Source organism: Ammospiza nelsoni, chromosome 8, assembly GCF_027579445.1.
Source record: "Ammospiza nelsoni isolate bAmmNel1 chromosome 8, bAmmNel1.pri, whole genome shotgun sequence".
Classification (NCBI taxonomy): Eukaryota; Metazoa; Chordata; class Aves; order Passeriformes; family Passerellidae; genus Ammospiza; species Ammospiza nelsoni.
The window spans coordinates 15,873,464-15,888,386 of NC_080640.1; the positions used below are offsets into that span (position 1 = coordinate 15,873,464).

The 14,923-nt window shown below is 34.4% G+C and overlaps 1 protein-coding gene across 2 annotated transcripts in view; it reads left to right on the forward strand.

The window, feature by feature from the left end:
- Nucleotides 1-14,923, forward strand: part of EXOC6 (exocyst complex component 6) — an 87,491-nt gene that overhangs the window by 28,218 nt on the left and 44,350 nt on the right. For both annotated transcript variants that reach the window (XM_059477284.1, XM_059477285.1), the window contains exons 6-16: nucleotides 1,540-1,744; nucleotides 2,818-2,973; nucleotides 3,613-3,681; nucleotides 7,038-7,121; nucleotides 7,204-7,250; nucleotides 7,641-7,761; nucleotides 9,670-9,741; nucleotides 10,339-10,436; nucleotides 11,535-11,640; nucleotides 13,465-13,574; nucleotides 14,611-14,722. In XM_059477284.1, coding sequence (XP_059333267.1) covers nucleotides 1,540-1,744; nucleotides 2,818-2,973; nucleotides 3,613-3,681; nucleotides 7,038-7,121; nucleotides 7,204-7,250; nucleotides 7,641-7,761; nucleotides 9,670-9,741; nucleotides 10,339-10,436; nucleotides 11,535-11,640; nucleotides 13,465-13,574; nucleotides 14,611-14,722 — 1,180 coding nt within the window. The remainder of the gene's footprint in view (nucleotides 1-1,539; nucleotides 1,745-2,817; nucleotides 2,974-3,612; nucleotides 3,682-7,037; nucleotides 7,122-7,203; nucleotides 7,251-7,640; nucleotides 7,762-9,669; nucleotides 9,742-10,338; nucleotides 10,437-11,534; nucleotides 11,641-13,464; nucleotides 13,575-14,610; nucleotides 14,723-14,923) is intronic.

Sequence of the window (14,923 nt, forward strand, 5' to 3'; positions counted from 1 at the left end):
AGGAAAACAAAACCCGCACACATAAACCCCCCAGACCTTTTCTTGTGTGCAACATTCCCGTCACCTTATGTATGTTTTATATAAACCAAGCATATAACAAACAAAAGCTCCTAATTTACACTTGAAACCTCTTTATTTGCAGTCTTCTGAAAGCAGCTCTGTTCTGGAATAAAAGAGAGGATTTTTCCCATCCTCCAGCTATGCTGAGTTGTTAACTTAGAAATGTCTTGATTAAGAAGGTTCAAAACACTGTCTTAATTTCAGAATTGAACAAGAAATCATGGTTCTAGTGTTAGTCATTTGTTATTGCTTGTCTACTCAAGGAAACCAGAAGCTTGAATTACATTTTTTTAAAGTGTTTACTTACTATATTTAAAAAGTAATATCTAGAAACTAAAGAACCATAAAGGACATGTCTAGGTTTTCTCATTTGAAGGGATTTTCCTCTTATTCAGCTTTTTCCCTCAAAATCATTTGGTAATTTTTAAAAACAGATGATGTTGGACTTTAAGGAAGGAAAAGGAATTAAAATTATGAAATAAAAGGTGAAGGATATTACTCCACATTTGTGAAAAGAAAGGGTTGGAACTAGCAGCAAATTAACTCCATCTGATCTGAGTGTTTCTGCTTTTCCCGTTTAAGACAAGGTAGAAGACATTGGTTTACCTTATTCTGTTCTAATTGGACAAACTAAATTCATTTTCCCAACTCCCTCCAGGGCTGAGTAGCTGGTAAGAATACTACATAAAGGGAACTTATTGTCACATCTGCAATTGGCTGCTGTCCTGCTCATGTTTAGCCTGGTTCCTGTGCCTCTCTTTAAACTGTGGTTGAGATCACAGATTTGTTTATAATGTAACTTTGTTGATTCAATGTAGTTGTTTTCTGGATGGGATAGACTGTGTTTTGTCAGAAGAGCTAATAGGTTTGTGGTTTACAGCAAAATATAATACACTGCTGGAAAAAAACATTGGTCAGGATAGGTGTATACATGTATTTTCTGACTAAGGATGGTGGAAAGAGGGTGGGTGTAGATGTGTGCCTGTGTTCACATATGCCTGAAGACAGCAGATATCTGTAGGCATGCTTTTTCAAGATTTTTTCCATTGTTTGGTGCAGTGTTGGGTGATTGGCAGTTTGTGTTTCAGAAAAAAACTCCAAATCATAAAAAACCCCTAATCAGTTCATTCTAGAAGGGCAGGTGATGTTTATGGCTTCAGTGTCTCCATTCTGCAGGATGCAGACTGATAGTCCAGCATAGTTGGACTATTGATCAAAACTGTTGATATTATAGGAGTCTACTTAAAGTTTGACTTGGCTGAGTGGCTCTTCACTGGGTTTTTTTCCAAACAAAAGTATTATATGGATGACCTTTTGATTGTTAATTTTTCTGAGAATAGAGTAAATTAATTAGATTTATTTATTAGAATACAGTAAATTAATATTGATTCCATGTGTGATATTGATATATGTATTTGAAAATTTATTTTACCAACTTTTTATAAGAAGCTACATAATTTTATTTTAATCTCTTTATAGATACTATTCTGCTTTGAAAACAATGGAGCAGCTGGAAAATCTGTATCTTCCTAGAGTTAGCCAATACCGCTTTTGCCAGATAATGATGGAAAATCTTCCAAAACTGCGTGAAGAAATAAAAGAAATATCCATGTCAGATCTCAAGGATTTCTTAGAGAGTATTCGAAAGCATTCTGACAGAATTGGGGAAACTGCCATGAAACAGGTAAGCCAGCCAAACAGAATGACTTCAGTCCTGTTGTTTACTGAACATTTCAGTTTCATTAGTCTGAAATTACCCCTCAGAGGTTACAGTCATCCCATAGACCTCTGAGTAAAGGTGGAGAGCTGTGAAATACAAACTTGTTGTGTAGTTTCCATCAGTGTCCTAGACAAGAAGTAGTTTCCTCCCTGAGAAAGGAAGGAGAGATGCTGTATATCTCAGGTTTCAAGAAATTATGAAGTACTTTGAGTAGTCAACTCCTGGACAGTCTGTATCTCAGCAGCTACTGCACCAAAACAAAGAGCAGCCTATCTGGCCAGCTGGCCTGGATGAATTAGACAAAAGAAGTGTTGAGATAACAGCCTAGTTCTCTCTAAAGTGCTACTCATACAGAAGACTGAGGTAAGAGCCAGAAGGAGACTGAGACAGCTGGAGGCCTTGCTCCATCACAAAATAATCTGCACTTGAGAGCACTACTACTAGGCAAGCTTTAGAGCAGTTAATGCTTTTAAAATTTGTTCAGAGAGCAAATAAGGTTTTAATTTGACTTCTTGTTGACAGAATTGAGGTTGGGTTGCCATTTTGTCATCTAAGGTTCTTGTAAAATGCAGCATTGATTATTATAAATAAGATTTAATTGCAAGGTTATGCTGTGCTGCCTTCAATAGTAAGGGCAATATGGTGCCTTTGATTTCTATAGCTGACTGCTCACTTAGACTTAACTGAAGACAGCAAAAAAAGTATCTGGGAACTCAGATACCTGTTTTTCATTTAAATATTGATTCTCTGCAGTTTATGATCAGATAAATTGCATATTGATTTTAAATTTTTTTTCTGCCATTAAAATGTCATTCTGAGGGTTAGGGAAAAGTTATGCAGGATTCACTTTTGAATTCATTTATCATCCCAAACTAATTAAAGGCAAAATCACTGGTGTAGGCTGAGGGTGTGCTTGCATCTTGTAGTTATACTGATGTGTATTCAATTGCAACATCTGTTTTTCATGTCCTAGCATATACTCATCAGTATTGAAATTTGATTTGCATGCCTCTTACTTGATTCTACTCTTAAAACAGGCACAGCAGCAGAAAACCTTTAGCTCTGCTCTTCAGAAGCAGAATAACGTAAACTATGGTCGGAATATGCATTTAGGTAGAAACAGGATTTTGGAATCCAAGAATGAAATCACATTGAAGCGAACATTTGAAGATGAGGATGAGCATGATGAGGAGGTAATTTTGTACTAAATCAGTTAATCTTATACAAAGTGAACAAAATTCACTGTCTTTACACTTTGTTTAGATGGTTAGTTAGAAAAATACACAGAAGACCTTCAAGGTGTACCAGTTCAGATCAGCAGTTGAGGGTGAAAAATTACTGCTAAAATATTATTTGTATTAATGCTAGCTTTAGCATTATGTTTGAGGACATTCAGTTACACAGGACTTCCAGTTATTCTGGAATTCAGTTGCAACTTACATCATATATTGTCTGCCCACTGTTAGTGTTATGTGGTCCACTGGAATATTCTGGTGTTGCTAAATCCTGCATTTTGGTGTTGATGACCTCAGCTTAGCTAAGTACTCTTTCATCTGTCAAGTACTCAATATTCCTAAATTAAATAAAACAGTGAGTATTTAGACTTTTAAAGCTCTGGAAACACAGAGAAAGGAGTGTGGTATTATAACACAAGTAAAGTTTATGACTGTAATGCAAAAGGAAGAGAGATTGGAGCAATTGTTTATTGTTTTCCAATAGAAGCTATTTTTGAGTCCTTATTATATAGACAAGTTCTGTAGGTAATATGTCCCATTTTGCAGATTATATGCATATATGTTTTATATACTCTTGTTTTTCCTTTCCTTCTTCAGGTTTTAACTGCCCAAGATCTTGTAGACTTTTCTCCAGTCTATAGGTGTTTGCACATCTACTCTGTTCTGGTATGTGTTAAAGTGACCTTAAAAAGAGAATTAAATATTTGAAGTTACATATTCATTTTCACATTCTTCATACTCTTAATAGTTCCCAAACAGGCAAATGTATTGCTTCTAGTGTTAGTAGTTCTGGATGAACCAGCTGAGATGGGTGTGGGTACTCAGGACATGAGTTCATGTGTTCTTTTGTATGCATAATAAAGGACACTCCAGAACTCATTTATTACCTAAGTATATTTGTAAAATATGCAAAGTATATATGTAAAATATGCATGTTTGCCTTAATACTGGTATCTACACTTTCACAGTTCCCACAAGTGTTCCATGTTAGCCAAATATTTGGATGAATGTTACAAAACATAGGAATATTCAGTCTGAATCTTATGGAAATTAGAGTAGTAGCAAAAATAAGAAGCAAAATCTGTAGATTCTGGCAGGGTGTGCCCAGGCAGATTAGATTGGATTCAATGGCAGAGACACAATTGCCTATTTTAGCTTCTGTTAAAGAGATTCAGTGCACAAGCTTAAAAGGAAGAAAACATTTTTTTGGAAACATGGTACTGAATTATTTGTTGTTTTTTTCTTTCCTGTGTCTCATTTACTTTTGAAGTCAGATTACTTATAGAATTCAAGTACCAGTGACACATAGGTGATGTACTTGTAAGTATTGCTAATCCTACAGTCTCAGCTGCACCTGCCTTCAAGCATTCAGGCTAGGTTGTCTTCTTTTTATGGAATACTTGCAGCTGTGGTACATGAAAGCTTGCATATTGAAATACTGTTTAAAATGTAATTTCACTGGAACTTTTTTTTTTATTATTAAGAAAAAAATGCAAACAAAACCATCATTAATTGTTCGTCTCACTGAAAAGTTGGGAGGAACAGAGAAAGTCAGGCTGCCAGAACTATTGAAAGAGTGAACTGTTTATTTTAACAGAGAGCAGTGTGAAATAACACATTAAAAGGAATGTGTAAAACTAAGCATACCAGTTGACAACAGCTGCTACTTCTTCCTTTAGTATAATAAAGGAAGAGGAAGTAAATTTGACGGATGACATTTAAAAGTAATACATAATTATATTTTTCACTTTGACAAGGATCCTGAAGTTCCAATCACCCTTGATCCAAAGATATGCTTTTTGGGTTTACACTGAAAGTTTTCCAGATTCAAATTTACTGGAGACAGAAAACAACTTGGAGTGATCCCTGATATCAAAAAGGGTTGTTGATGTAGATTCCTGTATTTCCTGCCAGCATAATTTCCTTAATCAGCCGTCATAGCATCATCTAGAGTTGTGCATTAGCAACTTTTGGGAGTCCTTGTCATTTACCTTGTGTTGAGTTTAGAGAACTTGATGATGGCAAAGAAGGGGAGTTGATACCAGATGGCTTTTCATTTCTATAATTAGAATCCTGCAGCAAGTGTTATGTTCTTAATGAATTCTGTCTCTGCTACAAAATTGTGGAAAATATTCTAATTTAATACAGTACAGAAATTTTCTACTCTGCTGCTTCATGTTGAAAGAGAAAGCATGGTTTTTTTATATACCTCAGAATATTACACAGCTTGTGATTCCAACCTAGTGATAGCAAGATACATACATACCAAACACAGAGTGTATTTATGGGCCAGTAACCTTTCTTTAGACTAGAAACTTATGAGAAATGTACGTAAAGTTTTTCTTTAACCCGTGTATTTTGTGAGATGCTGTATATATAAATTCTGGTGAAGATACCCCTGCCCCTTTTGCTTGTACTGTTACCTTTTCATAAAACACTGTATCAATGTAAAACAAGTGGTGTGAAATAGGATTTGATATATTAGCAATATTCCTAAAATTTATAACAAAACATGAACTGATTTATTGTTTCTGTTGATGGAAACTGTAATCAGTAATTAATGTAAACATGTAGCTTTGGAAGCTGGGCAAAACAAATGCATTGCTTTTTTACATTTTATCTTGCCTAGGCTTTGCTGATTCAGTAAGTGAACCATCAGGGCTGTTGGTGTATTCTGCTGATTGCTGCAGCACATGTAGTTCAAACTGAATTGTTAATTGTGCCTGCATAGTATAGTGTGGTCTATAAATAATCATGAGATATTTTACATCTCCACTTGTGGTGTGGATTTGAGAAGAACAGCTAGTCCTTTTCACTCAAGAAGCTTTTGTCAGGACTGGCTGGAGATTTGATACTGGAGGTAGAAGTCAACAATCTGAAAACTGCACTGAATGTTTGGGCTGGAGGTGAATGGTTGTATCTGTGATCTTTATGTTTGTATGAATTGGAGCATACTGTGTAAAGTTCTGCTGCAGTAGACAGTGCTAGTAAATTTGCATCTTGGTTTTGAGTGGATTTTTTTGTTTTTAAGCAAAGTCTTTCTTTTAGGCTTTCTTAGGTTAGCAGTATTTCTAAATATACCTAAATATTCGTTGTTAACTAAATATTCATTATTAACTAAATTTATATTTTGTAAAGCTTAGGTAGGTGATGCTGGATCAGTAGGATAAAATGTCTGTAATAATTTGGAGACTTTTTGGAAGACCAAGTAATGGAATTCTAAATAGCAGTGGCCTAATAATAGGCTCATAAAGCCAAAACAAACCTTAAAAATGCTAAGCTGCTTTATTTTGCTTGCATACAAATTGCATGTGGTTTAGTAGATAGATGAGTCAATGTAGCACTGATTTCAAATGGACAGATGGTTTCTACAGAATGGTCATCTTAATGAGATGAATAGGATGTCACTTGAATTCCTCATAATCATTAGGCACAGAAGGTATTGTAGTTTTGAGGATCATGATAGGAAAAAAATCTAATTCCACACTCTTTATAAATCCAGAAAGAATAAACAAATATTCAATAAATCTCATATGTGTCTTTCTTCAGGCAAAGCTGATGCAGCTGAGTATTCAGGTGTGTCATACATTCAGAGAAGCATTTTTGTAACAACTTTATAATGCAGTTACTTTCTTGAATAACCTAGAGAAATGTTTTAGGAGACAATGAGTTTCAGTTATTACAGTAATAGGGAATATGCCATGTCTATGAGTATTAATATACTCTGAAAGTTGTAGTTTAAAAATGGACATACTGTTTAAAATGCATGGTGTTGCTTGGCAAAATGTAGGCATGTGAGCAAAACTTCTATTTACAGTACAGCCTGTAGGCTTCTCTATAGAAAAAGGTAATTTCTGAGTATTTCATGCTTGCAAAACTTTGCTGGTGTCAGCTGGAGGCTTACATGTGGAATAAATGCAAAAAATGTGCTTAGTTTAAGAGAATTCTACCTTTAAATTAAGAAGGGCCTTTTTCACACTGAGTCAATATTCTTTTTTTGAACTACTTATGTCTTTTTTTAGGGTGATGGAGAAATATTTGAAAATTACTACAGAAAACAAAGGAGGAAACAAGCAAGATTAGTTCTGCAACCACAGTCAAGCATGGTAATCAATACTTTCAGTTTTGCATTGATTTGAGTTGAAGCTAATGCCTAGTTCCTGAACTTGTTTTCTTTTTCATTGAAAGCATGAAACAGTAGAAGGCTATAGAAGATACTTCAGTCAAATTGTAGGGTAAGTTTTCTAAATGAAAATTTATTTCACTTTTACTGTGTTGATTCTTAATTCAACCTGTGTTCTCCTGTTGTCCAAGAACTTTCTTCTGCAGCAGGATTCAGTTTCTGCACAAATCATGTGTGGGTGGTTATTGCAGGATCTGAGCAGGAAAGAGCATCCAGATCCTGCCAGCAGGAGGCCCTACAAGGGCCCTCCAGCAGCCTGGGCTCCAGATGGCATGAAACAAACTTTTCACATTTTTCCTTCATTCTGGATGAAGCACAACACCAAACCTACCAAAGTGTCGCTGCTCCAGTGGGGAGGGTTTTGGCTATGCTTGAGTGTGAAAGGTAGTACTTGTTCTAATGTTAGAAACAGCTTAATAATTTCAGTATTATTTTGTTCTAGTTTCTTTGTAGTAGAAGACCACATTTTACATGTAACCCAAGGATTGGTAACCAGGACATACACTGATGAACTCTGGAACATGGCGCTTTCCAAGATCATTGCTGTTCTTAGAACACATTCAGTAAGTGAGAAGCCTTATCAGTACTGCAGTTTAAATCCTCTTACTTCAGAGCTCTGTGTATTTAAAGCTGGGATAGCAACAGAGTGAAAAATTACACCTCATGTTTTCTTTTTCTTGTGATGAAAAATTGCTCAGATTTGGGAGGGAGCCTGCCAAGCTTTTGTTTTTCCCAACAGTATCAGGCTGTGATCCACAGCCATGGGCTATTTGCATAATCCTCCACTGATTTACAACTCACTGGGTCTTCCAAACCTTCTCTTAGTCCAGCAGTTTAGAATATGCAGAGTTAATCTGCTGTTATTATTGCAATCCTTCCTCATTAGTCTCAACTGACCTCTTCATTAGATCAGATTGAATAGTTCAGCACTGAAAGCACCACCAGGAAATAGTTCCTAATTATCATTCCAAATGCTGTGTTTCCAAAATAAACTCCAGCAGCAAAACCCTTGCAGCTCTCTCTTCAATGCTCTGGTCGTGTTATGTTTATGTTGAAGTAAAGGTATTAGAGAAATTCTGTATCACTTGGGTATTTCAGTGCATTCAAGTGTGTCTCCTAAAGTTATATTCCTACCTTAGCTGCAGTGATGCTGGATGCTCTTTCTCATTCCTCTGTGAAAAACCACTGGAATACACATTGTTCACTCAGACTGGCTGATAATAAATTGCTTCCATGTTTACTATTGGTGTAACTTTTACTGTCAGAAAAAATACAAGAACTTTATCTTTCCCCTTTGAAGGTTTGCCAGCAGCATTTTCTTTATGCAGTGTTGTTTTTTATTTTTATTAAAAATGATTTTTAATTCCAGAAGCATTTTATATTTCATATATCCTGGGGAAAAATGGGGAAAAAGTTGAGATTGCAACCATAGTTACAATTTATTAGCATTAGTGGTACGTGAGATGTTCTCATAGTTTTTTACTTCTTTTGAGAGGATTATTGAGATATATTCATCCAGCATTTTTTAAAGCTAAATACTTTGCTAGTTAATTATCTCCATGTGGATTTATAAACTTATATAAGAATATGATAATTTAAAGGTTGAAAATAATGTAGCCTCTAAAGAACTCTTCAGTCTTGTCATGTTCTTGGTCACTATTTCTTCTCTATATACATAACTCCCATCAAACTCAATTCAATCCGAATCTCTCTAACATCATCCTGCTGAAGACTAATGTTTAGATAAATAAACCATACTCTTCCTTTTAATAAAGTATGCCAAGAGCAAAACTTCAAGAGAGGTGAAACAGGTGTATATTGTCTTCAACCAATACTTATTCTCATGCAGCTTTAAATTATTTTAATAGAATTTTTTAACTTTATCCAGTATCTCAAATAGTGAAGCTGAGGTGAAAGCCTTAGTTGTATGACTCTACTCCTCTAAAAATCAAATTTCAGTTTCAGTCACCTAGTAAATAACTTCATGTCTTGACCTTTTATCATCCAATTAATCCAATTTAAATTTGAAATTATTTAGAAAATATTGTATTAAGTTTCGCCCATACAACTGGAAAAAACTGTCTGAGGTGGTGCAGCATTAGTTAGACCTAAGCTTGGTGGTCAAAAGAATGTCCTGTGGAACCTCTTTGACACTGATTCCACCAAATGTGCTTATGTGCTTATTTTAGTGTTCCACTAAAATAAATGTAGTTTGTTGATTTTCAATCTCAGTACACCTTGCTAGTACTTACTGAATCACATATTTTAGTTGACTTTTTCTGAACTATTACACCACTGATAGTTATATAAAAATTTAACAAATACTTTTATGTAGCTGGACTAAGTAAAGACAAATGAGTCTAAATTGTTTTTCACTAAGGCTGGAGAGTTTAACCTATGATACTATTCTTTGAAAATGTATGTCCCATATTTTAAATTCTTTTAATAAAATCAGAATTTCTCACTTTCAGTCATATTGCAGTGATCCTGACCTTGTTCTGGAACTGAAGAATCTCATTGTAGTATTTGCTGATACTTTGCAGGTACACACTGTATTACTAATTTACCTGAAATTCTTGTAGACAGATTTTACCTTTAGGTGACTGCAATGTTTGTGTTTTCGTAAATCATATATACAAATCGAACCCAAAATTGCACAGTAATATTAAAAAAAAATTATTTCTTGCCTTAGGTCCTTATTTTCATTATTATGAACTGAACATATGTGTTCTGGGCCATCCAGCAAGCATCAGTTATTCATCTCTGTGCAAAATCAGTGTTAGTTTTGTAATTTGTGTATGCTCTTGTCTTTAAAAAATGCTTTACTTCTCATCATAAAAAATAACAGCATTCCAGTAGTCATTAACTCTTTACCTGAAAGACTAAGTGAGCATCATTAGAAAGTATTCTTGCAGTTTTTAACAAACAAGGAGAAATGGGGCAAATTTTCCAATGCATAGGATAAATACTTTGGTAAAATTTTAATAAATCAACATGTAGTAGTGTGCTAAAAGTACTGTAATTTGTGTTATAGAGATGATAAGATTGAATATAAGTCTTACCTCAGACTTGTGAGGTGTTGTGAGAGGAATTGAGTGTATTGGTTCTTGAACTATCTCCTCTTCATTTTCATCCTTTAGGGCTATGGTTTTCCTGTGAACCGACTATTTGATCTTTTATTTGAAATTAGAGACCAATACAATGAAACGCTTCTTAAAAAGTGGTCTGGATTGTTCAGGTTAGTAAATCAAAGTAGTTGTGCCTTTTGTATTGCATTTATTGTTTTTGTCAGAGCTCAAGTTTTTATGATGTAATTCAGAAAGAATTTGTGAACTCAGGTGTTATTGTGCATGAATCTCAGGTTGGTTAGGACTAAGATACTCATCACATGTGACTACTAATTAGAAGGAGAGACATCAAGTACTGCTTCTCTAGTTAATGGAAAGAGGGAAGGTCTCCAAAGGGACATTATCAGAGAGACAAGCAGGAGAGAGACATCTGTTTCTCTTCTTTAGGAATCTGATAATTCCAGGTTATTGCAGTAGGGCTTTAGTTTCCTGATTTAGGTTGTCTTAATATCTGCTGTTGGCTGATATGCACATCTGCCTGACAAGCTACTGACATTGCCACTATGTCTTCATGTTTTTTTAATGAAGGATGTTTTCCATCACTTCCTTGGGATCATTTGATTGAAAAAAACCTAAACTCAGGAATAGATCAGCCTGAGACTGGCCTCCAAAGTCTCCTTGCAGATAGGGTGTGATGTCTCAATGTGCAGAAATTGTTTGCTATAAAATATTTTATTACACAAAACCTTACTATTAAATTGACCACTTAATGTTCTCCAGTTCTCTGTGATTCTGTTACAGACATTTGACTAGTACAGAAGTGCAGAGGGTGCCCAAACAAGGTGACCATCTCCTGTTTGAAGCTGTCTCAGTCATCTCCATTGACCATATGTAGCTCTGGTGCCAGAGTGAGACACTCTGAATATCAGCTTTAGTGTAGGAAAAGTGCAGGTTTCCCTAATCAGTAGGTATATTATGGTTTATTCTGGAGTGGATTAGTTGCTGTAAGGTTCCTTTGCTGTATTAAGCACATATGAAAACACTTCTGGGTATTTTTTTCCTCTATGATTAGACATGCTGTAAAGAGTTAAGATATATGATGTATTTCCAAAGTAATCAAAAATACTTGGGATGTGTAAAGTTCTTAAAAATTTTTGAAGTTGCAGACCTAAGTGTGGTGAGAAAATTGATACTTATTTACACATTTTAACACCAGAAAATACTATAAGTTACATGTCCAAATTTTTTTCACTTCACTTACTCACCAGGGATATTTTTGAAGCAGACAACTACAGCCCTATCCCTGTAGCAAATGAAGAGGAATACAGAATTGTTATTAGCAAATTTCCTTTTCAAGATCCAGAACTTGATAAGGTAAGGGAAACTTTTATGTTATTAAAGTTTGTGGAAATCCAGTTGAAGACACTAGGGACAGTAATGATTTCTATAATTAAAAAACAATTAAAATTTGAAAAGCTAGGTCTATTAAGAGGCTTAATCACCTTCTCTGTGTGTAATTATCTTGTCATAAGTAAGTATAAAAATGAAAGGTTGAGTTCATTTGCTCAGATGTTTGAGTGAATAATGAAACCCATTGTTTTGTAAACAAATTAATAATAGAGTTTAATTGATGAAGTCCTTATGTAATTATAATGCAATCTGTTTGTAGCTAAATTTTGTTGCAACTCATGTTTAATTACTCAGTATAACTGTTGTATTGCAAAAATACATGTAAAATAGAGATTGGTTGGAGACAATGATTTCTGTATTTCACTTTAAATATTTATGTTTGAGCATGTGGGGCAAAATAAACATGAAGGGACTGTGAATAATTCTACTGTAATAGCACTGCAGTAGGATGTCCTTTTGTAGCCTCAGCCATTCTTTCACTACAGATTGTGTTCACAGAAAGACGATTAACCTGTTCTGCTATTCAAGTATGATTTTAGAAACACCAATGGAGAAGTAAGAGGCTCGTGATGGATCTATAGAGGAGCACTAGGTCTAAGAACCACATGACAGTGGGAGTAGCTGCTGTAGGGGGAAGCTGTTTTATACAAGATCCATTGCTACAAATACCTGCAAAAGTGAAAAGTTGTTTTAATTCTGTGGTTCAGCAGGGATTTGCCAGCAATTGTAACAGCTGCATGTCATTAATACAGTGCTGCAATGAAAATGAAAAATTAAAGGAGGTTTTTATGCTGATTTTTGAATGAGATTCCAGAGTGCTTTCTGGGTGCATTCCTCCATCAAATTAAATTACTTACCCATTATAGTACTAAAATAAATTAAATAGAATGGAAATCCCTTACAGTATTGGAAATATACTATACCCTGGATACTATTTAGCAGGGCATATTTTGCTAATAATCTGCAGAAATTTTTAATTTCTACTGAATAGTTTTATCTGCTGTACATATATGTATGATTACTACAAAGCTTTGGCTGCTATTGATGGATTCGTTTTTCCTAAAGATAAATTGAATTATTCATGGATGATACCAGGTGTTAATTATTTTTCTCATGCATTAGTCATAAACAGAAAAATAGTTTTTTTGTAAATGGCAAAAATTATGTGTTCAGTGCAGAAATACCTATTTAGTCTGTGTAGGTTTAAGTGAATTTATTCACTTTTGTTCTCCCAAATACAGTATCAGCTTTAAAATTCAAGTAAGAAGCATGATTTTATTATTATAAACATATTACTATTTCCTACATGTTAATCCAAACTGCCTTGGTTTTGTGAACTTTAAAAAATAGTCTAAGCATTCTCAAGCTACTTTGAGAATCCCAGAAGTGTTGAACTTCTCAAACTTTTTTTTTTGCACTGTTTTGTTTGTGAAAGAAAAGTTTGTATTTTTGAACCTCTTATCCTGTTTACATCTATATTATTCACTCAGATTAAAAGCAGTTTGAGACCTGCTTTTTAATGTATATTTGTAAATTGCTTTTTCCGGGGGCATCTTGAACTACATAAAATCTCCAAACTTTATTGTAATTTAAAGTGATAAAATTCTCTTCTGCTTATAAGCTATTTAAACAGATGTAGAAGTCAGCTCAACACGTGCAGCTTTGTATTTGATGGAGATCAGAAAAAGTTTAGTTAGATTAAAATGTTGATAATGTTAAATGGCTTTCTAGTTGTTTGGTATAGTACCAAGTTCTTGTTGGAATCAGTATGATCTCTTATTTCCTCAGCAATCCTTTCCAAAGAAGCTTCCAATGTCTCAGTCAGTGCCTCAGATTTATATGCAGGTGAAGGAATTTATTTATGCAAGCCTTAAGTTTTCAGAGTCACTTCACCGCAGGTAAGCTTGAACTGTCAGGAGTGTGGCTGCAAAGTACCTTGTACTTTTCAGGTGACCTAAAAATACATATACTAAAATGAAAATTTTTTTCATATTGTTGTGTACTTTCTCGCTGTGCTTGTTTAATAATTTACATATATAATTCTTCATATATATTTAGTCTATGATTCCCAATGCTGTAGCATGTATTTATCCATATGTGGGTATGTAGATACTATACAACATGTGCATTGGTGAGTGTAGCTTGATGGGGTAAACAGTTTAAAACACTGCTGAGGTTCCTTAAACAGAATTGACCAGTTAGAATAATCTAGAGAATTTATTTATTTAACAAAGCATGTAAAGATTGAAAAGAATACTTTGATACTGACCATTTCAGAAGTAATTGTTTAGTATCCCTGACTACTTCCTTGTGTTTCATTATTCAATCCTTTAAGTTTCCTTAGCAATGATTTCTCCTGCAAAAAAAATGTGCTGTCTCCATGTTCATTCCCTTTCCTATCCCCCCTTGTTCTGAGGGAAAACACAATTCACAATTCACCCATTTCCTTTCCTCTTCTGGCCTTCAAAAGCTTAGTTTTAATTGGATAAAATAGAATTCAGAGATCTGAAATCTGGAAGGGATTTGTGGCCTTGTCACCCATTTCTGCACTGTTAAAGATGTAAATTACTCTCTTTCACACATTCTTAATTGATACTGTTTATAATTTACACGTACTAATGAGCACATGTTGACCCCCTTAGTAACTCATTAAAACCCACAAATTACTCTTTACTAACATCTGTGTCAATAAACATGTCCAAAATCTAAAAATAACAGATTTTGCTTCAGTGTTGAATTGCAGTTACTGGATAATTTGGTAGGTGAAAGAGGTGTTCTGTCTGCTAGACCACAGAAAACTTGGAGCAGTCAAAATTTAAATGCACATAGAGAATTCTTAGGATTGAAAGTACCCTTGACAGGGAAGAAATTTAAGTATTGCTGTCAAAGTATTGCTACATGCAGCATAATTATAAAAATAATATTTTTTTTCAGTTCAACAGAAATAGATGATATGCTCAGAAAATCTACAAATTTGCTGCTTACAAGAACTCTAAGTAGTTGTTTACAGAACCTAATTAAAAAACCTCATATAGGTTTAACAGAGGTAAGTTTTGAAACACATATTCAAAACTATGGGTTTTAAAACAATCCATGCTAAAACTAATTTGGTAAATGTAGATACACAGGCATTGACACTGCAGTATGAGAAAATCAAGTACTGTTTGTTTAACAATTAAAAATGAGAATAAGTATAAAAAGCATCAGTTTCTGTTACATACATAAGAACAATACAGTGTTGGGTCTA